The 27,357-nt window shown below is 39.5% G+C and overlaps 1 protein-coding gene across 4 annotated transcripts; it reads left to right on the forward strand.

Moving 5' to 3' along the window:
• Positions 1 to 574: 574 nt before the first annotated feature.
• On the forward strand, positions 575 to 17,769 carry thumpd2 (THUMP domain containing 2). 4 transcript variants are annotated; one of them, XM_088351674.1, is made up of 11 exons: positions 575 to 794; positions 6,184 to 6,322; positions 6,399 to 6,650; positions 7,261 to 7,370; positions 8,786 to 8,863; positions 8,955 to 9,007; positions 9,089 to 9,176; positions 15,391 to 15,462; positions 15,556 to 15,676; positions 15,758 to 15,878; positions 16,335 to 17,769. In XM_088351674.1, exons 1-11 carry the CDS (start codon positions 684 to 686, stop codon positions 16,609 to 16,611), a joined length of 1,422 nt encoding a protein of 473 aa, XP_088207800.1. In that variant the 5' UTR covers positions 575 to 683; the 3' UTR covers positions 16,612 to 17,769. The 4 variants fall into 4 exon arrangements, with proteins under 4 accessions (XP_088207800.1, XP_088207801.1, XP_088207803.1 ...); XM_088351675.1 differs by having other exon boundaries at positions 15,562 to 15,676; XM_088351677.1 differs by lacking the exons at positions 8,955 to 9,007; positions 9,089 to 9,176.
• Positions 17,770 to 27,357: the final 9,588 nt, after the last annotated feature.

Consider the following 27,357-nt stretch of genomic DNA (forward strand, 5'->3'; position numbering starts at 1 on the left):
GACCTTTGAACTGTGCCGCACACCCGCTAACCACTGCCCCGCCGTGCTGCCCAACAATAAATGTATATTTTTTAAATGTAATATTTTATATACTCAACATATTTAAAGTCAACAACACAAAATCTATGGAAAAATGCTTACAGACCAATCTCTAGGAGGTGGAAAGCGTCTGGTGGAAACCAGGGGGCTATTGTTTTAAATAATGAAGCTTGGTGTATGCTGTTGCTGGATGTGGTAATGAAAGTGATCCCCCCACCCCCATGGATCGCCATTTTTATGTTTTTGAATACATTTTCTGTAACAACAGCTAGTGTTAACTTTGACCGAAAAGTTACCTGCAATAAAATCGGTTATAAAATGAGCATGTTGTGATTTGATTTTAATTTACATTGCCTTAATAGGTACGTTGACCTGACCAATACGGCCGCTACGTGGGTACATGTTAATTAGCAGGATGCTACAGCGCGCTGACCTATCTAGTGTTCTATACTGGTAGATGTCTGTGGGGAATTTTACTAGTTGTCCAAGAGAGACATCTATCGGCGCAGGAAATTAAAAAAAAAATAAAAACGAAATGACGTGTTTCCTATTCCGGTGAAAACAAACTTTAGTATGGCGGTATACTTGTTTCAGAATACGATGTTTTCCTAATTTTATTACTACAAGACTTTAGAACGACACAAATGTTCAATACAATGGATGAAACGAATCTAATTCGTTACTTTTGCACGAGTGGCTACGGGATGGAGCAGTTTGTTGTCGAAGAGGTGACGCAGAAGCTTTTGGCTCGCGACGTGAGTGGAGAGTCTTACACTATTAGCTTGAATTGAAAGAATATATATATATATATATGTATATATATATATATATATATATATATATATATATCCAAATATTTCATTTGAATTAATTTAATTGTAGGTAAAGAGGACATTACCATATTCATACATATTACAGTGCTATTTCGAAGGGTATTTTTATTTTTTAAAGGAAAAAAGCATAACGAAGTTTAAATATGCACACACATTTTTATATAACCTAAAATAATTCAACTAGCTAAAAAAAAAAAAAAATCTCAAGCAGTGTTGTCAAACTAATTTTGTGAAGAAATGTCACCGGGGTCATACGAGTAGATTAAAGAGAAAGAGAGAGAAAAAGAAATAACTGGAGAGAAATAGATAATTTAAAAAAGGACCAAGAGAGCTGAGTGATAAAGGAAGAAAGAGAGAGGGATTATAATAGAGGGAGCACAACAAAGAAAGAACAATGTAGAGAGTGAGAAAGAAAGATGTAAAAAAGGAGAGAAAGAACTAAAGAGAAAAAAGAAAAGAGAGGGATAGATATAGTGAGAAAAAGAAAGTGTAAAAAGGGAGACAGAGAAAAAGTAGAGGGAGAGAAAAAAGAGAAAACAAAGAAAACAGACAAAAATAAAGTTACAGTTACAGTTGCTCATTTTTCTCTTGTGCTTATTTCGGCAAAGTCTCGTGAGCAGGATTAAGACCCTTGCTATTTGTATTGAACTCGATAGAATACAGTACTTTTTTTTTCGTTTGGTATTGGGTTTCAATTTTGTAATAAATTGTCTTTTAACACATCAATAGAGGGCTCCGCGCTTTGTGCTAAAAATAGTAACACGGCTTCGTGCCGCCATCTTGGAAGTCTGTCGATTACAAGCGGTGATAGCGAGAGGAGCAAATATTTACTCAGTTTGTCTATTTATTTACTCAACTAGCTTCGTTTGTGTACGGATTTTGTCCATCAACACTATGGAAAACTACGTGGAAAGTTTAGACAAGCAAGCACGCGAGCGGTACGCTGCGAAGTTGCATTTTATTGGAAAATTGGATCCCTACAAAATTAAAAACAAGGACTGGAAGTCTGATCCCGATTTGTTGCCGTGTGTGACTTACATCAAACTTGTTAACTATCTTATTTTCCACCCAAGTCCCTTTTGTTAACTGAAGGATTTTCAAAATTACAAAAGTATGGAAGCCTACGACAGATTTGTTGAGGAATCCTCTTACTGTGTTTGTCAAGGTTTGTGATGTGGCGAAAACATGCGAACATTGGATGATACTACACTGAAACTCAAAACGCTATTCTGCCCCCCTCAGCCATTGTAAATTAAAGGTGTTAATTATGAGCCTTTCATCTAAACAAAGATTGAAAATAAATACAATTGCAAACAGCGCATACTTCATGTTTGTTTGATACATGTGTATGTTGAAGTAGTTATTTAATAATGTTATCCACTGAGAGAGAAGAAATATCTCATCAAAGTGGATGAAATGCACATTTACTATGTATTCTTGGTATATACTTGTTCAGCATCTAGATCTTTTAAGAATATTTTTTCAGAAATGTTACTCAAGAAGCAACACCTACAGTATTTAACCTAGCCATACTTGAATGGTGTCGACAGATGTACATGAAGTACACATGTCCCATAACTTTTTTTAAATTTATTTCTACATCATAAATAATTCAATTTACCTGTCAGAAAGTGGCCAGAACAAACATGAACACAGTCAAGCTTTGGCAAATTCGACCGGTTGATAGCTGCCAGCCACATCCGTCTTCGCCGTTCACTTTTCTCCTGAGCTTCAATCCCCTGATCGTAAACACACTTCGGAAGTCTAAAGAAGCCCTTCCCACCCTTTTCCCCTCAGCTACAACAGCCAACAATAACGCACGTATTCGGCATTACAATGTAGAATCTAACTGGTTCGCTGAACAATAACAATGAAGTAAAAAGCTTTGTGGACTTCCAAAATGCCCGCCAGCAATGCATTGTGGGTAATCTTAGGACCTCGAAGCACTCTATAATAAGTGACAGTGTCACTTCCAAATTGGAGTCCCTCTTAATATGTATTATTTTAGGACCACCACTTTGTTTTTTTGTTTGTGGCTTTTCATTTAGGCACAGCACAAAAACATCAACCATTAATGACCAAAAAACAAGCTAAAGAATATTTGCACAAAAAGCAGCTGCACAATACAGTTCTTACTATAATATATTACATAAACATGTGCCCAAGGGAAGAAGGCTGTAGCGTTTAAGAGCCTACCACTACTCCTTTTTTTCCTTGCAGGTAATACGTATTCAAAATCAAAACAAGAAAACAGAACCCTACTCCACTAAAAGGAAATTGGAAAACAAAAATAACATTTCAAACCTACAACATATAAAATATAATATTCAACTAAATTCTTGATATATGAAACCTCTGTTGCATAATTATCTAAACTGTGTTAAGTGTATTCTTTTTTAAATCGATACAAATTAGGAACATTTTTAAGATCATCATCTAAAATGATGATCATCTAGAATAGATTATGATTTAGATCCGAGGTCTCAAACCGATTTTAAGCAGGAGCTACTTTTTGCTACTTATTAGTGAAAAGGGCACCCACTTTGATATACGTCTATAAATTAATAACTTGTCGGCGCCTTGTATGGCCGCTATTGGTGTGTGAGTGTGTGTGTGAATGGGTAAGTGTGAAGCATATTGTGAAGCGCTTTGGGAGGTCTTCATTGACTTGAAAAGCGGTATATAAATGCAGATCATTTACCATCTTGTGCTACTTACTATGTTGTTGCTAAAAAAAATAAGGACAGAAAAAAGAAAGAAGGACAGAGAGTGGAAGAAAGAGGGTAAGTAATGAGAAAAAGAAATGGACAGTGAAAAAGGAAAATTGAGGAAAAAAATAAAAAGAGTGAGGAGATATATATAAAGAAAAAAAGAGGATGATTGAAAGAGAAAAAAAGGGGAAAAGTGAGAGAAAGAGAGAGAATGAGGAGAAAAGAGAGGGAAAGATGGAGAGAGAAACAGAGAGAGAGAGAGTTCGGATGAAAGAGAAAAATAAACAAGAAAGAGAAAGAAAGAGGTAGAGAAAATAGAGTGAGAGAAAAAGAGAGAGAGACAGGGAGAAAGAGAGCTAGAGAAAGAAAGATAAGAAGAGAGAGTAGGAAGTAGTCAAGTCATGTCATGTAGGAGTCTCAAAGGGCTGCACAGACCACAGACTATTGCAAACTACAGACTATTATATAAACCATCCCCTGATCTAAAACTTACATGAAGGCAAGGAAAACCTCAAAAACCTCACCATAAGGAAAATTAAGAAACCTTTGAGAAGGGACCGCACATGAGGTAATCCCCCTGCCAGGATGACCAGGGTGCAGTTGATGTTGCATTAACAAACAATAAACAAAAGAATAAAATATAGGATTAATTTGACTCAGTCAACTACAAAAAACAAAAAAGCTATAAAGCACAAGATAGCAACAGCTCAGTTTACTTGTCCTGACATGTCTGTGTCCATGATAGAAGTTTGTGATTAAGAGTGATTACCGTATTTTCCGCACTATATGGCGCACCGTGTTATAAGGCGCACCTTCAATGAATGATATATTTTAAAACTTTTGCCATACATAAGACGCACCCCATTATAAGGCGCTATAAGTGCATGCTGGTTTAAGATCAGGTAATTGTGCAATTTTGTAATTGTAATCCTGTGCAGTCCTTCGAGACATTTTTGTGATTAAGGGCTATTTACGGTAAATAAATGTGACTTGACTTGACTACAGTAGAGAATGTAGTTACGTTATGAAACCTCTAGATGTTGCCACGCTAAAGGGAATGTCAACAAAACATTCAAAATGGTCAAACTTTATTGTTAACAAACAAGCTTTCCACAACTCCATTCACTCCCAAAATAAATAAACAGCCGTTTTATTATTTTCTCTGAGGTAAAGCATTTTCGTGACACATCTTTAACATCTTTGAACAACATCAAGGCATATCATGTTACTTTTCCTCCATTTAGTCAACACGCAAAAAAAAAAACGTCTGATACTGTTATTTTAAATGAAACGTTAGTGCAATCGCAATAAAGTGACACTCGTAATGTGCAAAAACAACAAGTGCAAAACAATAACAATAAAGCAATAACATAATAACTGTAAAATGTAAAACGTAAACACACAAAAGAAAAACAAAGATCACTCTATAAGCTCCTCATCGACGAATTCCTCGAATTCTTCTCCTGCAGTGTTCGAATTGACCATCTCAGTGAATGGGCCATCCAACACGTCCGGCTCCGTTTCATCAAGGTCGTCATTAATTGAGTCAGTGTCGCTGATGTTGTCTGGCTGTTCGGGGACAATTCCCGTCTTCTTGAAAGCTCGGACCACAGTTGAGACTGATATATCAGCCCATGCATTTACGATCCACTGACAGATGGTGGCGTATGTCGCCCCGCGCTGTCCCACCGCACGTATGAAAGAGAATCGTTGTTTAATATTTCCCAGTATGCACAGCGCAAAAAATGGAGTCGGCGGCTGTTTCTCGTAGTTGCGAGACCTTGCAAATTTAATATTGAGCCAGATATAAGGCGCACTGTGTTATAAGGCGCATGGTCAGCTTTTGAAAAAAATTTAGAGTTTTAGGTGCGCCTTATAGTGCGGAAAATACGGTAATTAAAAAGTGAAGTTAACTTGTTTTGGGGAGATATGTACAGGTCGAAACTGATAAATAAGCTCTTATCGTCACATTAGTTTGTCAATCAAGCATGTCTGTTTGTGATTAAGAACATAAAAGCACGCTAAAATGGAAGTAATGAGCTCTCAACATAGCATTATTTCGTCAATCTTGCAGGAGTGCCCACTCTTTTTAATTGACGAGCTCGGTTGAAATTCCATTGCACTTTCTGTTTTGAGTCATGTTGGTTGAATTGTATTTTATTTATTTAGGGTATTGTATACAGTTTCAGGGAACTCTTTAGGTTTTGATGTACCTCTTATACTACTATTACATACACTACTAATCAGTGCAAACTTTCCTGTCACTCAAACAGTGACGGTAGCCTTCAACCTGATTTTATTTCATGCACCGTTGGCTTTTGGTTTAAGTGAAAGATTAGTCATGTTAGATGTGTTGAAATTCTCATTTATTTACAAAAAAAGTTTTAAAAAACTATTAAAGTTGTATCTGAATTTATATCAAATATTCTTTCTTTCCTTTTGCATTATCCTTGCCAATTCCTAAGCTTTTTACAGCAAATGAATATTATCTCCAAATATCAGCCTCCAGTTAATACTAATCATTGGTATCAGCCCTAAAAAACCCAGAACTGCCGAGTTTACAATACAATGGATTCATCACTCCCAATCTTGTTTTGTAGATTGAGCGGTTGCAAGGGAAAGTTTTTTTCAGCTCTTCTGCACACATCAGCCAAGTGAAGCAGCTCAAATCCGCAGAGAGACTCTTCTTGTTTGTGAAAAGAGATACACCCCTCCAGCTGCCCGCTCACACCAACCCTGGTAGTGCCGCAATATTAATTGTGCAGCCTAAATTATGCTTGATTCGATACAGTTTTGTTTTTTATTTGTTTTCCAGCTAAAGTTGCCTTTGTGCTGAGGTCAAAGCTTCTAGGTGACCTTCAACAGTGGACTGGTGCAGAAATTACATGGAAGCGTCTGCAACTGCAAGGGGCGATACCAAAACAGAAAATGAAGACGAAGGATGAGAAACAGAGCAATGATGAAGAGGATGAAAATGTAGTAGATTATCAAATAACCAAACGAAGAAAAAACAACTATGGTGATGCGCACGCTGCTTCAATAAAAGACTTTGCTGCAGGAAAAAATGGTATTTGCAGAAAACAGTGTTTGTACCGGTGCATGAAATCCTTGAAAATGTGAAAAGTTGTTTTTTCAGGTCAGGAAATATCAGAGCAATCAATAGCATTTAAATTAGTCCAAAATTTGTCATTTTTTTCTGTTTTTTATATATACAGTACTTTTTTTGTTTTTTTGTCTTTCGTATTGAACTCCATTGTTACCCAACACCTATTGAGCCTTTTCTATGTTTTTAAACAAGTGCGATGTATTGAAGCTGCGCGGGTATTGTTTAGGCAGTATGGCAGAATTCATGTCAGTTTATAGGAGTACATTGACACAAAAATATCATAGATAGTGCAAAGTATGTGCTAGCAGCAAGATGGACACTTGATTTCAATCATCAAAGCCAATAACGAAAATTATTTTCATTGGCGCTGGATTTCTTTCCTTGAAGGTCCTAGAAAAAAATAAAAATTGGCCTTGAAAGTGCTTATATTTTACCATAAAAGGATGTACGAAACCTGAGAGAATTACGTGTGATCACTGTTTTCTGTTTGTTTCTTATATTTATCAAAAAACGTTCATGATTTTACACTGTGTGTTAACTAGTAATTTCACTTTGTTTTTTTTACTTTCAGAACCAGATAAAAAAGCACCACAGGCTGCAGACCTGCATGCTTCTGTTTCGCTTTCCTTTCGGATCAGCTGCAAATGTTCAGGGTCTGTGTCCCGCAGAATTAGCAGTGAGGTAAAGTAAAGTTAAAAACATTTTTTAATCACAGTATTCAGGGTTTGTACAATTCTTGAAATTCTTGAAAATGCTTGAATTTTAATGTCTTGTTTTCAACGTCAGGAAAATGCTTGAATTTTGGGTGAAGATTTTGAAAAGATTGGCAGTCTGACTCTAGAGACCATGCAATAAATGCTCTGGTAGCTTGTCATTATGGTGTTGTCATGTGAAGCGGCACTGCCCCCTACTGGTCGCACCCCAGAGGACAGCTCTTTTTAGAAAACTTTTGGCTCGGCTGACTTTTGACATCAACTCCCAAACGGCTCCTCGGATTTTTTTTTTAATGATACATGATCAATAATAATAAAACATAATGCACCAAATCATTTTGTATTTAGTCATTTCATGTTTTGCAGGGGTCCCTAAAAACACATAACATGTAAATTAAAATAGATTTAAAATTTAAAATGAAACAACACAACATCCCTGAAAATGCAATATATATATATATATATATATATATATATATATATAATCTCTTCAGTGCAATAAATACATAAAATGCTATTCAAACCAATTTAGATACAGACCCTCTGAAAAACATGCAATGGACAAAATTTTAGATAGGCAAAACAAAAAGCAAAAGATCAGCTGTCTCCCGGATTGAAAGATTGAATGCACCCTGCTTCGTAGCAATAATTATCATTAAAATAAGTTTAAATTTTGCTCATTTCTCCCTGCTTTTCATACACACAGTACTTTCTTGAATTTTTGTCTTCTGTATAGAACTCTATTATTACCCAGCGCCAATAGAGCACGCTCCGTGTTTGTAAACAAGTGTGATGTATTGAAGCTATGCGTGTGAAGCAGAAGTTGAATTCTTGAAAGTACAGTGGAACCTCGGTTTTCGAACGCCTCTCAGTTCGGACAAAAATTTTGAGAAATTCTTGCTTCGCTGTTCGGTCAAAAAATCGGAGTTCGAACGCCGGTACGCTAGGGTGCGATGCTGAGCAGCGTACGGGTGTTTTAGCCCCTAATTATGCCTCCGAAGAAGGTCGGTGCAAGCTGGACAGGTGAAAAAAAAAACAAGTAGTTCGTCCAACTATTGCTTTTAAGAAAGACATAATAGCTAAATATGAAAGAGGTGTATGAATTTCCGATCTTGCTAGTGAATACAGCATGGCTAAATCTACTATCAGTACGATAGTAAAGAATAAGGAGGCTGTGAAATCGAGTGATGCGGCTAAAACGATTTTCGGTGATCGACCAAATCGGTTTTCGAACAGGGTTCTGGAACGGATTATGGCCGAGAACCGAGGTTCCACTGTACTTGAAAAGTGCTTAAATTTTGCCATGAAAATGGTGTACGAACTCTAAGTAAACTGCGATGCACTGAGGGATTACTGTCTTATACAGTCCATTTTATTTTGAAGGTGGTGAGTAAAGTGTTGGGAGAAAGTCTGCGTGGACAGTTGGGCTGGAAGGTTGATTTGAGGCAGCCACAGATAGAGGCATGGTGAAGTTTATTTTTATGATCATAATTTCGAATGAACTTTCTTTGTGTATGTGATGTTTGCAGCTGTTAATTTTTTTCAATCGCAGTTCACAGTGTACTTGAGCGATGACCATTGCCTACTTGGCATACCGCTCACCAGGTGAGAATTGGTAGATGTGAGAGCAAAAGGAGACCTATGTAACTTTAGATTTGAAGGAGGTTGTTTGTTCATTTTCCTCAGGTTACCTCTTGCTAATCGGTGCTACATCAGAACGACAGGACTCAGGTCTACTGTTGCCTGGGCTCTGGCTGAATTGGCTCAAATCCAGGTACAGTAATACCTTGCTGTATTGCCTTTTGTATATTGCGGTTTTGCTAGTATGTGCATTCTGTTCTGCATTCTGATTGGCTAAGCAGTCTCCCTGCCCCTTTTCTGCTTGTGTATGCCTGTGTGTCAATGATGTTGCATTCTGAGTTGTACACATACATACAACCGCTTGGCGAAACTTATGTTTGCGCAAATCTTTTTCAACTTCAAGTTTCTCTAAAAGCTATCATGTCAACGAAACACACTGGATTTACAAAAGCACCAAAATGCAGAGGAAGATGCGTACTATTGCCAACTTAGTTGGACTTCTTAAGCTGCATAACTTGCTCTGAAGGCACATGCGGCTCTCTGACATTCCATAGCAGCTATATACGTATATGGTAATCAAAAAAGTACTGATAAAAACATTTGGGTGCTAGCTTTGTCCACATTGTCCCTAATGTTATTATTCAAATTTTCTACTACATAAATACTATAACAGAATTACCACCACAGTAATCCACCAAAATACTACAAATATATGATAAAATTACCACATATCTGAATATTAAATTTCATGCTTGAAAACAGGGACTTATGTATACTTTTGCTTTAATTCTGCTCTGTAAATACTACAAAAATACCATAGAAATACCACAAAAAAATTACTACACTATTGTAATAAAAAATACTACTTTAAAAATACTACAGGAGTTCTACAAAAAACCCACAAGAGAATTACATCACAAATACTACTTCAGAAATACTCTGGTACACTAATACATAAATTTAGTGCTTAATAACGGTTCTAATACATTATGTTGCTTTCATTGTAAAATAAAAAACAAATACTACAGAAATACTACAAAAATTCTACAGCGTTTTTTCAAAAATGTTTGATAATGGAGAAATATGCAGTATGATTTTTGTAAAAGGACAAACATAACACATTATTATGTCTTTTCTTGCTTATAGGTTTTATGAAAGGCTTTTAATTTTTTGCGGCTCCAAACATAATTTAGGAGGTATTTTTTGTACAAAATTGGTCTTTCGATATTTTGGATTGCTGGCCGAAAAATAAATGCAGTTTTTGATAACGTTCACGTGATAGCAACAAAGTATCATGTAATGTACAGTGGATGGTGTCCCAATTGCGGTGTACAAGTTTTGGCAAGATTACTTAAATAAAAACGTTTATAAATAACTGTCATGATTACTCATATGATGCACCCGTGCCCGGTCCTTTGGCGCCAACTGCCTCGGACTCTGATTGGCTCCCTGTCCCCATTTAAACCCACTCCTTTCAGTCACCTGTTGTCAGTGTGTCTGCGAACCTCAGTTTACACTAGGCAAGCTTTTCGACCCTGACTCACTCCTGTTTTGGCTCCCGTCTGTTTCCTGGCTTTGACTCGTTTTTTGATGTTGACCACATCTAGTCTCCTCTCCTGGCTTTCTACCCGTTGCTGATCTCGATTACGTTTTTTGCTCTCCTGTCCCCGCTACTCACCTGTTTTTTCCGCTCCCGACACCGCACGCAAGTGAGTCATGTCTCCGTTCTGGTCCTGACTTACGGACTGACCAGAAAAAGGACCCAGCGAACGCTCACGCAAGTACCGATTGGAGAAAGATGGACACTCCCTCCGTCATGAAGCGCTCACATCAGACTGAGGCGTAGGTCCGACAGATGTCGGGTGACGTGTCCGCTATTCTTCGACTTGCTCGGCAGCAACAACAGTTGCTTCAGCGCCAGCAACAATGGCTGGATGCGCTCTCGGAGGTTCTTGCCCGGCAGCTGCACGCGTTGGCGCCGCCCTTCCTGCCGTGCCGTCGCCCCTCCCGTCCACAGACTTGTCCGTTATCGGAATGGCGGAGCTGCGGGTATGCTATCCAGAAAAAATTTGTAGCGATCCCGCTCAGGTACCAGCGTTTATTGTGAACTGCCGACTCATTTTTCACTTTTAACCACGAAACTTTGCGTCACAGGCGGCCAAGGTGGCATTTACCATCCAACATCTGTCCGGGAGGGCTGGACACAGAGGAACGGGGGAATTTGAACGAGGTTCGGTGGCGTGTTTCTCGTTTGATTTTCTGGCTCAGGAGCTCCTCAAAGTGTTCGACACGGGATCCTCATCAGCCGACGTGTCAAGATCCCTGATGAGTATACGGCAGGGAAAGCGCACGATCGCCGATTTTTCGATCGATTTTCAGACACTAGCGAGCCAGAGTAACTGGAACTTCGAGGCGTTAGTGGACGCCTACCTCCACAGCCTGGCTGATTACATAAAAGACGAATTAGTGTCCCACTCTCCACCTACCAGTTTCGACGAGGCCATAGCGCTCACGGCTCGGATTGATCGTCGGGTCCAGGGGCGACGCCGTGAGAGAGATCGCCAGAGCCACCCAATTACCTGCTCGCCCGAAGGGGGTAGCACCACTTCGGATTTCCTGTAACCACCCGGGATCCTACTAGACCCACCGGAGGCTATGGAGGTGGATCACGCGCCGCTGTCCGCAGAAGAGCGACAGGAGTGATTCTCCGAGGGCCTTTGTCTGTACTGTGGCGGGCAAGGACACCAGGTATCGTCCTGCCCAAAAGGGGGAGCTCACCGAACGGTTGGAGTCGTCCAACTGAGTTCAGTCCACACCCCGATCTCCCAGACCGGAAGGCCAGTGCTCAAGGTCCACTTTCTGAGTTCTGGTTCCCCCCAGTCCCTGCTGAGGTCAACATCCTGGACACGGCCTTAGCCCAGAGAATGGGGTTAAAGCTCGTTCCCCTTCCAACCCCAGTTCCTGCCCAAGCTCTGGACGGTCACCTGCTGGGCACGGTGACACACATTACGGAGCTAGTAAAAATGAGACTGTGCGGGAACCATCTCGAAAGGATCCGGTTCCATCTGCTCCTCTCCCCTGGTCAACCGCTCGTCTTGGGTCATCCTTGGCTGGTTCAGCACAACCCTCACTTTGACTGGCGGACGGGGGGCGGTTCTGGAGTGGGGGGGCTGAATGCCACTGCACCTGCCTACATACAGCCTCTCATCCCGTCTGCTCCGGGCCTACTCCCTCAACGCCCAATCTGACCGAGGTGCCTGCCTGCCTCGCCCGTCGGCCAGCCTGCCATTTCCGTCTGCTCGCCTGATTCACCCGTCTGCCAGTCTGACTCGTCCGCCTGGCGTGCCCGTCCGCCTGCCATGCCCGTCTGTCTGCCTGCCACGCCCGTTTGTCTGCCTGCCATCCCCGTCTGCTTGCCTGCCATCCCGTCTGCCTCGGTCTCTGATTGGCTCCCTGTACCTATTTAATCCCACTCCTTTCTGTCACCTGTTGTCAGTCCATCTGCAAACCTCAGTTTACTCTAGGCAAGCTTTTCGACCCTGACTCACCCCCGTTTTGGCTCCTGTCTTTTTCCCGGCTTCGACACGTTTTTTGATGTTGACCACGTCTAGTCTCCTCTCCTGGCTTGCGACCCCTTGCTGATCTCGACCACGTTTTTTGCTGACCTGTTTTTTCCGCTCCCGACACCGCCATCGCTCACCACGGAAGTACCACTTCCGCGTTCAGAGCAACCTGCTCCCCTCGACCAGCGATCAACGTATCGTGTGTGCAATCCTTTCCCTTCTTCCCAATAAAACTGAGAGAAACGTACTCAAGTGGGTCCAGTCTCTGTTCTGGTCCTGACAATAACAGTATGTTTTTTTATATCTCTTTTGTTGTAATGTTTGATAGTTTAATAGAGTATTTAATAAACAAATAAATAAAGGTTTCTACCTGACTGGTTTTGACTGTTGCGGGAACTTTTTGGAATGCAACTCCCGCTAAAAACAATTGCTGTATAATTAAAGCACGATTAATGCTTAATGAAGATATATTTTGTGACATCTTGTATATCTGGAAGCCTTTTATAAACATAATTACCACATCGTTTTTTTGTAATTATTAATTGGATAAATCATAACACGATACAGGCCTTGTATGGGAGCTTGAACTCTGTGAAAATGTTTGAATTTTTCTGTTGTGTTTTCAAATTTTAGATAAGGTCATGTTTTATATTATTGCCGTGTTCCAAAGATCAGGTATTCAAAAATTGTTCGAAACTTATTTTATGGTTCCAAAAATGGATTGGGCAGCACGGCGCCGCAGTGGTTAGCGCTTGTGCAGCACAGTTCATGTCTCGGGAACCTGTCGTGGGTTCAAATCCAGCTCCAGACTTCCTGTGCGGAGTTTGTATGTTCTCCCCGTGCTTGCGTGGGTTTCCTCCGGGCACTCCGGTTTCCTCCCACGTTCCAAAAACATGCATTTCAGGTGAATTGGCCGGTCTAAATTGTCCCTAGGTGTGAATGAGCGAATGAGCTGTCTGTCCCTGTGTGCCTTGCGACTGGCTGGCAACCAGTTCAGGGTGTCCCCTGCCCACTGCCCGGAGATGGCTGGGATGGGCTCCAGCCCCCCCGCGACCCTAATGAGGATAAGCGGAACGGCTAATGAGATGAGATGAGAAAATGGATTGGTGCTAGAGTTAGAAACTAAGATTGAGGCCCCTGATTAGGGTATTACAGTAATCCCACGCTTATCGCGGTTAATGGGGACCAAAACCACCTGTGAAAATCCGCAAAGTAGCGACGCCTCTTCAAAAATGCTTAAAAAAACATTTTTTTAAACCTTTTTTTTTGTTTTTTTTAATTATTATTATTTTTTCGACCTGCGAAGCTCTGAACCCGCGAACGTGGAACCACGGAGTAGCGACGCCCCTTCAAAAATGCTTAAGATAAAGAAAAACATATATATATATATATATATATATTTTTTTTTTTTTTTTTTTTTTTAATTATTATTATTTTTAAATATATATATTTTTTTAAACCTGCGAAGCTCTAAACCCGCTAATGTGGAACCACGAAGTCGCGAGGTCCCACTGTATACTGAATTTAGGGTTTGGAAAAGAGTTGGGGCTAAAGTTAGAACTAGAGTTAGTGTAGGTTTAGGGTTAGAAACTAGAGTTTGAGCTTCACATTATAGGTTCTAAACTGAATGTATGGTTCAAAATATGTTTAGAACAATGGTTATGATTTCAAACAGCATTAGGACTAAGGTGAGGGCTAGGGGTTACAGTTGGGGTTAGGAACTAGGGTTTGAGCCCCATATTAAGGTTCTAAAATTAATGTACCGTTTCAAAATACATTTAAAACTAGGGTTACTGTTTGAAACAATGTTAGGTCTAGGATTACAGCAAGGGTTAGGTGTAGGTTTAGGGTTAGGAACTTGGGTTTGAGCTCCCTATTAGGGTTCTAAACTGAATGTAGGGTTCAAAGAAACGTTTAGAACTAGGGCTATAGTTTGAAACAGGGTTTAGTGGTAGCGTTACAGCTGGGGTTAGGTGTAGGTTTAGAAACTAGAGTTTGAGCTTCATATTAGGGTTGTAAGCTGAATGTAGGGTTCCAAAATACGTTTAGAACTAGGGTTACGGTTTGAAACAGGGTTAGGGCTACAGCTAAGGTTAAGTGTACATTTAGGGTGAGGAACTAGAGTTTAATCTCCATATTAGGGTTCTAAATTGAATGTAGGGTTCCAAAATACGTTAAACTAGGGTAACGGTTTGAAACCAGGTTAGGGCTAGGGTTATGGCTAGGCATAGATGCAATTTAAGCTCCTTTTTAGTGTTCTTAACAGAATATAGGGTTCCAAAATAAGGTTAGAACTATTGTTACAGTTTTAAACAGGGCTGGGACTAGGGTTACAGCCAGGGTTAGATGTGGGTTTAGGGTTAGGAACTAGGGTTTGAGCTCCATATTAGGAATCCAAACTGAATGTAGGGTTCAAAGAAACGAATAAAAGTAGGGTTATATTTTGAAAAAGGGTAAGGGATACAACTAGGGTTCAGGGTTAGGAACTAGAGTTAGAGCTCCATATTAGGGTTCTAAACTAAATGGAGAGCTCCAAAATATGTTTAGAACTAGGGTTATGGTTTGAAACAGGGTAACGGCTAGGGTTACAGCTAGGGTTAGTTGTGCAGCTAGGGTTAGGAGATTGGGTTTGGGCTGTAAGTGAGGATTTTAAAAGTTCAGTGTTCCTACATCATGTTGGGGAAAGGTCTGAAAATAAGGAGGTGGCTCCCATTCTTTTGATCGGCACTGGATTTCTTCTTTGAATGGTACTGGAAAAGTACTTAGAAAATCATTAAAAAGTTGTTGAAATTGACCAGAACAAGGTGTACGAACCCTGATCATACATTGTGTTCTGTTTTTCAGCCTGGTTTTTTTGTTCTCGATCCAATGTGTGGCGTGGGAACCATCCTAATTGAGGCAGCGCAGGAAAGCAAGGTCACTATTATTATCATTTTGGACTATGAACTGATGAGTGGAGGTGTGACGTAAAAAAAAGAATAATGATTATTTTTTTTCTCCAAATTGGAGTTTCAGCTTGCTTGTTTCCTGGGTTTGGATATAGATGACATGCAGTTGCAAAATGCGAGAGAGAATTTTGAGTTTGCTAAGCTCAGAGACAGGTTGCACCTCTTAAAAGCTTCATCTACAGGTTGGGAATCTGGTTTAAATAATCAACTGTTATCAATGGTTATTTCTATTCGCTGTTCACAACTTTGTTGTTCTCTGGCAGATATTCCTCTACCGAGCGCGAGCGTGGACACGGTGGTCTGCGATTTTCCGTTCGGCAGAAAGTTCGGCACCAAATCCAACGTGGCTGCTAATCTGCCGTGCATCCTTGCTGAAATGGAGAGGTACTTACATTGTCACTAAGGCCAGCTTGTGACAAAAAAGTTGTTGTTGTCTATTCTAAATATGCATTACAAGTAGTACAAGGCTTCCTGATCATTGTCAAACGCATATAATCATATATGCATACCTACACATAGATATTTACAGTGGCGGTTCCACACTAACTTATACCCTGGGCGATGCTACCTTCTAGTATTGTCTCCCTCTAAGCTGATTGTCGCCCTGCCGATTTGTAAATATGTTCTGGCTGTAATCTCTTCTTTGACTTGGACAATACATGATAATTGCTGTTTGATATATATGATACAATACCAGGAAATTTCAACAGTTTTGACCATCTAAAAGTGGATTTGTTTCTAATAGTTGACTTGATGTATAACCCTTCTTGGTCTTTTTTGCAGTATGACAAGTGACTGTGATGAAAAAGTGTGATCAGTTCGACAATACTTTACTTGCAGAGTCCTCCGTGTTGGTGGGAGCTTGGTGATCCTCTTGAGTCCTCAACTGTCTTGTCTTTTGCAAAATCTTATCTTGCCGTTGGGAACACAAGAATTCGCTAACCAGCCAGGAGCACAGGATGTTGCAGGAATTCCGACCCAGAAAAAAGAGCCTCCAAGAGGGCCAGTTATTGAGTCGCACACACGTCTCTTGGCTTTAAAACATCAAACCACTCTGAGATTAGGTTTAGGCACCATAGATGGACTTCTACATAAATATATAAAAACACAAATTTGATATTTCTATTTTGTACATTTTCCACTGTTAACTCAACCCAGGGGTTAGTAACCGAAAATGTTGAAATAGCCATTTTGGACCCAAAAAAAAAAAACAAGTTTGTCTGGGCCCATAAAAATTAAAAGCCTCATATAAGCCTAATAATGAAGGCAACACATATTGTATGTATCTATAATGGCTATAATAGCCTAATATCAAAATGAGTAAGTTGGGTTCACAACATGATTGCTCTGTAGTAGGATACTGCCTCAAGTTGAACTCCATTACAATATTGATGAATTACAGCAGGGTTCTCAAAGTTGACAGTTTGAGGCCCCTGTCTTAATATGAAAGTTTAAAGGGAATGTATTATTAAGAGTCTCCCGGTGGTAAAAGAAATAATTGATTAAAACATATCGATTTAGAAAATAAGCAAAGTATTATTAGCTTTCATGTTTTCAAATACTTTTGGTTGAGACATTTGCATTTATTTGACATAAAATGGGCTAATTGTCCGCATCTTACTGCTAAAGTACCAAAAAACAATATTTCCCTCGTTCTTCTTTTTCTCTTTTTTCTTTTTCTTTCTCATTCTCTCCTTTTCTTTATTTTTCTTCCTTTGTTTCCTACTTTGTCCTCCCCTCTCTCCATTTTCAGTATTTTTCCCTTTTATGTTTTCTATTTTCCTTATTTCTTTTTAAAAGGTTGGGGAACATGGAAAGGAAATTGTGCTTTTTGGTCAATGAGTCAGTGACATCTAGTTTTTGGTTAATACACGCTGTCCTTTTCACACAAGTGCATTCCACACAAAGTATGATTGATTGATTTTCACATTCATTTTTGATGTTCTTTGGGTTCTGTTTTTACATCTTATTTTGCGTAGCATTTTTTGTTAAAAATGCAACATTCTATAATGAAGGTTTTCTGATGGAAAACCTGATTCGGCCCCAAACCTCATCCGGACCCGAGCCTGGACAGCCCTCACGTAAATCGAGTTTGAGACCCCTGATTTACAGTATATTTCACTGCTTTGGTACATTTAAAGAAATGCAATAAATAAATCAATTTTTGGGTCATTTTTACTTTGAGGACTTGAAAAAAACTAAATGGAACATGCATAAAGGGCCCCTATTCTGGGCAATAAGAAGGTATTAATTTATAGAAACGAAAATAGCAGGCTTTTGAAAATGTGAATAAAATCCCATAAATACAGTTTAGGTGTGATTAATGTGCAGTATTTTTCTCTTTTTTTGGGGGGGTGGGGAGGATCCATGACCGATGTTAGTTTAATGCAGCCACTTGCCTGGCTTATGATGCTAGCCTTCAAGTCAAGTTTATTTTAGGCCTACACCCCTTAATCACAAGGATTCTCTAAGGGCTGCGCACACCACAGACTATTGCAAACTGCAGACAAAATTTACACCATCGGATCCAATACCTTAAGTACATGAGGGCAAGGAAAAACTAAAAAGACTTCAGCTAAGTTAAAAGACTCAGCACTGCTGAAACTTAGTCTTCTAAATATTAGATCGCTTGCTCCTAAAGCTTTACTTGTTAATGTTCTTATTCATGATCACAAACTTAGGCAAGGCATAAGTGAGCTAAGCTGCTGCTTAAGGCCCTGCAACAGTTAGAGGGCCCCCCAAGAGTGGTTAACTTTTTGGGGAGCCAATATTGTCCCCGTTGACACTTTGTATGTCCCCTCAAAAATACTTCTACATAAATACAACAAAAATACTTCACAATAACTTCAAAACTAAATATCAAATATAGTGCTTAAGAACAGGGACCTCATATTATTTTGCTTCATTCTAAAATTAAAAAAAAAATAGTAAAGAATTACTTCAAGTCAAGTCACATTTATTTATATAGCCCTTAATCACAAAATGTCTCAAAGGACTGCACAGGATTAAAATTACACAATTGCACAATTACCTGATCTTAAACCAGCATGCGGGCAAGGAACAACTCAAAAATCTCAGCGTGAAGAAAAAAGAGAAACCTTGAGAAAGGACCTCTCATGTGGTAATCCCCCTTCCAGGATTGACCAGGGTGAATCACAATTAGCATTACTGTTCACAGAATAGTAAACACTAGGTAAGATGTTGAAAATGTCCGGAAAGTGCATGACAGCAACGACACCCCCAGCCTGTAAACTAGTCCAAAAGTCTGTGACTGCCACAACGCAGGTTCCCATCTCTGCCAGCTGGTAAATGCAGGGGTTGACATGCTTCAGGTCAGACGCTGGTCCGCTGACTCATCTCAAATGGTCCTTCTCCTTCGTATCACCACCAGGCAGGCAGGCGGAAAAAGACAGGACAATACACTTGGAAAAGAAGTGTGTCTTAAGCCTCGATTTAAAAACTTCCATTGAGGTTGCAGATCTGATCTCCGGAGGCAGGGCATTCCATAGCACCGGGGCCCGGATGGAGAACGCTCTCAAGCCTGCAGACTTCTTGGCTCTCGGAGTCACAAGTAGACCGGCATTTTACGAGCGCAGACTCCATGCAGGAACATAGGGGGAAATCAAATCAGAGAGATAAGACGGTGCAAGCCAATGCAAACATTTATATGTTAAAAAGAGAACCTTAGGGGACTTCCGGTGGCGCAATGAGGTAGACGGCAGCAAGGAAAGTAGCTCTGACAAAAATCACTAAAGAGTAATGTAATACTTACTTGGAGAAAAGACAGAAAGGTATAAATTGTGACTCGTATTAAAGACAAATTATTCAACAAAACATGGTCAAGAAGGGGAAACTTGTCGAGGAAAAGGGCGCTAAGGAGAAAAAGATCGAGGGAGCAGAAGGAATGGCATCGGTCGACGAGGGACGTGACTCGGCCATCCTCCACGAAATCCGTAAATTACGGCAAGAACACACTGAAGCAGCAAGGGAGAGCAAGATTGCGATGACAAGACTGGAAAAGAGCATCGAAGAACTTCTGGAGCGCACTGTGTTGCTGGAGCGGAGGGTGGAAAGCATGGAGGAGCTACATGCTAACACGGAAGAGCAAACGTCAAAACTAGAGCAATTAACAGTCTCCTTGCTCCAACAAACCACCAAACTAGCAACAAAGTGTGAGGACTTGGAGTCGAGATCACGACGGAACAACATTAGGATACATGGGATTCCCGAGGGTGCCGAGAGAAAAGACACAATCGGCTTCATAACAAACTTTATTAAATCGAACATTCCGACAACCGAACATATGGATGTGCGCATTGAGAGGGCACACCGCTCACTGGGGAACAAGTTTCAAGGTAAAGCACTGCCACGGGCAATTATCGTACGTTTCACCGACTACATAGTGAAAGAATCCGTAATGAAAGAAGCATGGAAGCAGAAGACAACGTACGAAGGCAAGACCGTTTACTTCAACCAAGATTACACCACAGAAATCCAAAAAAAGAGGAAACAAGTAAGGGACGTTATCAAAAAGTTAAAGGAAAAGAACGTAAAGGCACAATCACCATATCCCGCCCAGCTGAAGATGTTTTTGGACTCAGGAATAAGAACATTCTCTACACTGATGGAGGCAGCAACATTGCTAAAAGAAATGGGGATCGAAGTGGAAGAGGACAACACGGAGACACTGCAAAAGATGTTGTCAAAGAACATTTGGACCACAGTGACCGGAATCGAGAGGAAGACAAGGGAACACCCCCATCATAGAAGGTGACTTACAAGCTCCTATGGAGCAAAACGAAGCCATATTCGGATTTGGGGAGAAAGAGTAAGGACCATATATGCCCTTTCTATTATAAATTCAATAAGTTAGAAGTAAGTAAAATACCAAGTGAAATTGTTATCTTTATATTAAAACAATGTATGTATATATATTGGCATAGAGCTACTTTAAAATATTTAGTTAGTTATAACTATGGACGACGGTACAAAAGTTGTTCACGCACTGAGTGCATATTTCCAGGAGGGTAGCCACAACTCTCCAATTGGACTCTTGGAAGACATGGGTTTTTGTTTTTTGGGTGTGTTTTTTTTCTTTTTGGTGGGAAATTATGTGTGCTTGTCAATATGTTTGTTAGTAATTTGGTTTGTTTTGTCAATGGAGGTGTTAGTAATTAATGTAGTGTTTCTGTATGCTTCAAAAATCAGTGAGACTCGATACAAAGCATGAGCAATCTAAATATTGTTTCATATAATGTACATGGGCTAAACCACCCCATCAAGAGAAAAAAGATATTGAATCAACTCAAGACATTGCAGAGCTCAATAGCCTTATTACAAGAGACACATTTGACCGAGATTGAACATAAGAAGCTAAAAAGAGAATGGGTGAACCAGGTGTTCTACGCATCCTATGGTAAAAGGAGGGGAGTAGCAATTTTACTTGGAAAAGGGGTGGCGTTTAAAGTCGAAAAAGAAGTGAAGGACAATCTGGGGCGATATATAATGATTATAGGGTCAATGGCCGGTTGGGAAATATCAATAATGAATGTTTATGCACCAGTTGAGGAAAAGGGGACTTTTTTTCAAGTATTAGCTAAAGTAATAACCAACTGTGCGAAGGGAATGTTACTTATAGGAGGTGACTTTAACACTGTACAGAATTGCAAAGTGGACAAGTATCCTTCAGTACATGGAACAAATACAAAGACGTCGAGGATGTTAAATAACATAACTAAAGAATTGGGATTGATAGATCCATGGAGAGAGAAGAATCCCCAAACTAAAGACTATACTTTCTATTCAAACCCGCATGGCAGCTACTCGAGAATTGATTACTTTTACATTTCAAGACAACATATGCATACAGTAGTAGAGTGTGGTATAGAGAATATTACTATAAGTGACCATTCTCCAATTACTTTGAAATTAAGTTTAGACAATGAACCCCATTTTAGGTATTGGAGGATGAATGTATCTCTCCTCTCAGATAAAAACGTAGTACAGGAAATAAAACGGTGTATAAAAGAATATTTCCAAATCAATGACAACAATGAGGTTTCTCCAACAATATTATGGGAAGGAGGGAAAGCTGTAATAAGGGGGAAATTAATAGAAATATCGTCCCGGCTGAAACGAATACGCTTAAAGAATCAGAAGGAATTGGAGGATAAGATTAAGGAACTAGAAGAAGAACATAAAAAAACACCAAATGAATCCAGATTACAGGTATTAAAAACAACCAGAAGCAAATTAGATGAACTTTTGACAAATAAAGCAGAAGGGGCTCTGCGCTTTGTGAACCAGAGATACTATGAAATGGGCAATAGAGCCAGTCGACTGCTAGCCTTCCAACTTAAAAAGGCCCAAACAGATAGAATTATATCACAAATAAAACATCCTATCTCTAAACAATGTTTAGTAAAACCCAAAGGTATAGCAGAAGCATTTGCAGATTATTATAAAGAATTATACAAGGACTCAGAAAATGACTTAGATAACTACACGGCACAAAACTTTTTAGGAAAACTACATTTACCAACACTAACAGGGGGGGATACATTAGAAATTATTCGCCCCATTACAAAACAGGAAATACAAGATACAATAAATAACTTAAAAATAAATAAATCACCAGGAACGGATGGATTCCCGGGGGTGTTCTACAAAAGCTTTAAGGAAGAATTAACACCAGTACTGCAGAAAGTATTTAACTATGCTCTAACAAAAGGAGATCCCCCCAAATCATGGTCGGAAGCCATCATAACAGTCCTGCACAAAGAAGGAAAAGACCCAATATTGTGTGAAAGCTATAGACCAGTTAGTTTACTTTGTAATGATCTAAAAATTCTTACAAGCATACTGGCAAAAAGAATGCAGAAATTTATAGCGAAATTAATTAATTAATTAATATCATCAAAGCGGCGCTGCCAAGAGCGGCTGCCTTTTCCAGCAGCTGCCCTGTTGTTTTATTGTCTGCTCCTATCTTCGGTGTTTTTTCTTCCCGTTTTGACAACTACACTATGGATTACTTCTATCCTATGGACATGGGTTTCAACGCACAAGAAATGCGTGTATTTCAACTCCTTGCCCTGAGGAATTCTCGTGCCGGCGTGATGAAGGGGCCCATGGTGGAAGAAAAGCCGAAGCTAGCGAAGCGGCTAGCGGCGTTATAAGTCTTCGGTACCATCCGTAATCATGGTAAATGCGAACTCACGACCAAATATGATCATCGAGTGCTTTTTGAAAACATCGAAGCGCACAGGGAGCGCAGTTGCTGTGTTTTGCGGAAACGTGGCTCACGTTTAGCATTCCGGACGCTAACGTGTAGCCACCCGGAGCCACCTGGAGAAATCCGGCTTCAACGTCGCTAAACAGAGACATGAAAGCCGGGGGGAATCGGAGAGGAGGCGGACTTGCTAACACGAGGTGGTGTATCCCTGGATTCTCACAAAGAAAAGATTTCCATCTGCCGCAGGAATGTCGAACTTTTGGACTGGCGTGACGTCATCCACTCCGCTACAAGCACCCTCGGGCATCATGTTAATCTGTTAATAAACAACGGGGTAGACTGCTGAAAGTGTGAATTTCCCTACGGGGATGAATAAAGTATATATCTATCTATCTAATTAGAAATGATCAAACAGGGTTTATTCCGGGAAGGCAGGGTGCAAACAATATTAGGAGGATACTAAACATAATTACGAGCACAAAATCTAAGACCCAACCCTCGATGTTACTGAGCTTGGATGCACAAAAAGCTTTCGATAGGGTGAAATGGAGCTTCTTACATCAATCACTTATAGCTTTTGGCTTCCCTCCAATATTTGTTGAATGGGTGAAAATTATCTATAAAAATCCGAAATCTCGTCTTAGAGTAAATGGTCACTGTTCAGATTTCTTTGAAATCAAAAGAGGAGTCCGGCAAGGGGATTGCTTAAGCCCACTCTTGTTTGCAATAAGCATAGAACCACTCGCAGAATCAATTAGACAAAATGAGCAAATAAGGGGGATATTGGATGAAGGAGGAACAGAACATAAAATATCATTGTTTGCAGACGACCTGTTGGTAATGCTGAAGGAACCTTCGTTATCAATACCACCACTGTTGGAGAGCCTTAAAATATATGGAGAAGTAGCTGGGTATTCAAAAATGAGAGCAAATCAATAGCAATGATGATATCAGGAAAATGTCCAACAGATGTAATTGAAAGGTTTGATTTTAAATGGACAAATAAAGGGTTTAAATATTTGGGGGTGACCATTACACCACATTCCACACAGCTGTTTGATGCAAATTATGGAATGTTGATAAAAGAAATAAGGAAAGATTTGGAAAAATGGGAAATTTTGCCCTTAAGTCTTATCGGCAGGATAGAAACAATCAGAATGAACATATTACCAAGACTATTATTTCTGTTTCAATCCCTTCCAATTCTGATCCCGGCATCCACATTTAAAATGTTAAATAAGTTAATAGCAAAATTCCTTTGGCAAAACAAGAAACCTAGAATAAAATACAAAACCCTGTTAGCTCCTAAAGAAAAGGGGGGCCTAGACCTACCCAATATTAAATATTACTATTGGGCAGCTCAAATTAAAGCACTCATCTTGTGGATTACTACAGACAAAGATGCGATATGGGTGGACATGGAGCAACGATCTTGTCCAAATATGCTGGTGGAATCGTTACCATACATATCAGTCACGAGGTGGAAGAAATTAAAAATCCAGAATGAATGGATTAAGGGAACTATTAAAACTTGGTCAACAATACAAAAAAAATTAAAAATATCAAGATCTGTGAATAGGGCTACCAAAATAGCGAAAAATCCAGACTTTAAACCTGGGGGTATGGAGGTAGGGTTTAAAAAATGGGCCCAAAAAGGACTGATGTTGATTACCCAAGTATTGGAAGCACAGGCAATGAAATCATTCGAACAACTCCAACAAGAGTTTGACCTACCCAGAAATGATTTTTACAAATATTCGCAACTAAGGCATTACCTCCAGAAACACGAGGAATGGGGGAAAATATGTAAGGAGCCAACTAAGGTAGAGGAATTATTAATATCGTATACAAAAGGACAATCAATAAAGGGGGTTATATCAAAACTATATAAAGCCCTGAGAATGGATCTCAGTAATGAGGACATGGCAGTTAAGGAAAAATGGGAACAAGAAACTAATGTAGCGATAAAAGACAACGAATGGGAAAAAACATTGAAAGAGGGACACAAAATAACCAACAGCCCGACATGGAGGGAGTTTGAATGGAAAGTAAAAATGCGATTCTTCTATACACCCTCTATCACTTCAAAATATAAAAATACCTCAAATCTATGCTGGCGTAACTGTGGGGGGGTCGGTGACTTTACGCATATTTTCTGGAATTGCCCTGTAATATTAAATTTTTGGAGAAGTATCCAGAGAGAAATAAAATTATTTACGGGCTGGGAGTTGCGGTTGGACCCAAAGGCTTACGTAATAGGAATTTTGCCAGAAGAATTACTATCTGGTCAACAGAAATATATACTAAGGGTAATGCTTCTGGTAGCAAAGAAAATGATCACAGTGTCCTGGCTGAAACCACAACCTCCTGACATAAAACAATGGAGAGACAAATTAAAGCAAATGTACATTATGGAAAAAATCACTGCAAGACTTCAACTGAAACTTGACCAATTTGAGAAAAGATGGAAGCCTATCACACAAATTTTACTTGATGTCTAAACACCTCCCCCTATTTATTATGTGCGTTGTTTTTTTTTTTTTTTTTTTTTTGGGTGTATATTTTGATTTATTATTTTATATATATGTATATATATATATATATATATATATATATATATATATATATATATTTCTTTTTGTATGGATGTATTGTATGAACATTTATTCTTCCTTTCTATTAATAGTATTTTTTTCTTCTTTGTTGTTTCTTCTGTTATTTATGAGTGTGTCAAGTGTATATATTTTGTGTTGATGTATGATGGAGGAATCAAACCTCTGTCAAAATTGGTGTGAGAAATAAAAAGTTAAAAAAAAAAAAAAGAGAACCTTAAAGTCACATCTTAAGTGGACTGGGAGCCAGTGCAAGTTGGCCAATACAGGAGTAATATGCTCAAACTTTTTGGTCTTAGTCAAAAGTCTAGCTGCCACATTCTGAACCAGCTGCAAACTTTTAATGCTAGACATTGGGAGACCAGAAAGCAATACATTACAGTAATCAAGCCGAGAAGTAATAAACGCATGAATTAAAACCTCTGCATCTGATTGGAACAGCATCGAACCAATCTTCGCAATATTACGGAGGTGGTAGCTATTCTAGTAATATTTTTCTCGTGTGACTGAAATGACAGATTAGGATCAAATATAACACCTAGATTCTTGACCGAGTCACTATGGGTGATATCACATTTGTCTAGGTTCAGGGTAGTGTTTGAAAACAACTGACGACAGTGAGCTGGACCAATAATCAACATTTCATTTTTTTCTGGGTTAAGGCGTAAAAAATTAAGTGACATCCATCTTTGAATCTCAGTAAGGCAAGCCTCCAGATTTCTACAACTTAAATGTCCAGTTGTTTCCAGTGGCACATACAGTTGAGTGTCATCTGCATAGCAATGGAAACTAATATTATACTTGCGGATAATGCCACCAAGCGGGATCATATAAATACTAAAAAGAAGGGGGGCAAGTACAGAGCCTTGAGGAACACCACAGGGGACATTAGATTGTTTAGAGGTCAGATTGCCATAGTTAACACATTGCATCCTGTCTGACAGGTAGGACCTAAACCACGAGAGTACAGTTCCTGAGATACCAATGCATTCCAGACGAACCAGTAATATGTTGTGGTCGACACTATCAAAAGCAGCGCTGAGATCCAGCAGCAGTAACATTGATGAGGCACCAGAATCTATTGCTAAAAGGAGATCATTGGTTACTTTAGCCAGGGCTGTCTCAGAGTGATTTGCCCTAAATGCTGACTGGACAGTTTCAAAGAGGTTATTTTCTGACATGAAGTCATTTAGCTGCTGTGCAACGACCTTTTCAAGTAATTTTGCAAAAAAATGGCTGATTTGACACTGGCCTATAATTACCAAGGCTTTCTGAGTCAAGGTTAGGTCGCTTAAGCATGGGTTTAATGACAGCAGGCTTGAAGGCTACAGGAACAATACCCGAGGATAGCAATTTATTAATAATATTTAAAACTGTCCTAAGATCCCAAACAGATCCTTCACCAGTGAAGCTGGAAACGGATCGAGCAGGCAAGTAGTTTGTTTGTCCCTACTGACCATCTGTGTTAGATTATCAAGGGACAAATCATTGAAACTGGAGAATGTTTCTGAACAACCGCCGACACGGTTCTTACCTAACACCTTCACATCTTTGAGATAGGAGGAGGTTACAGGGCGTTCTTTTAAAATTTCATTCCTGATTAGTTGAATCTTTTTATAAAAAAATCCATAATGTTGTTAGCAGAATAAGTACAACTATTTGTGTTAAGTTGTTGTCTGGTAAGTTTCGCCACTGTGTCAAACAAAAATTTCTGATTATTCTTATGTTTAACAATAATCATAGAGAAAAACGATGCTTTAGCTGAGGCAAGAGCTACTTTATATTTCAGCAAGCTGTCACACCAGGCCGGTCGGAAGACCTCCAGCTTAGTAGTGCACCAGTTTTCTGCAACCTTGTTTGAGTAACCTGGTTTCTTCAGTAAACCAAAGTGTATTCTTCTTAGGTCGAAATTTATGCCTTAGGAGCGCCACAGAATCAAGAACATTAACCAAAGCAGTATTGAAGTTGTTTGTAAGTGAGTCAACAGACCCAGTGAACAAATGGAAGGCTGCAGTTACCG

The sequence above is a fragment of the Urocampus carinirostris genome, chromosome 13, assembly GCF_059441175.1.
Source record: "Urocampus carinirostris isolate Australia breed hairy pipefish chromosome 13, RoL_Ucar_1.0, whole genome shotgun sequence".
Classification (NCBI taxonomy): domain Eukaryota; kingdom Metazoa; phylum Chordata; class Actinopteri; order Syngnathiformes; family Syngnathidae; genus Urocampus; species Urocampus carinirostris.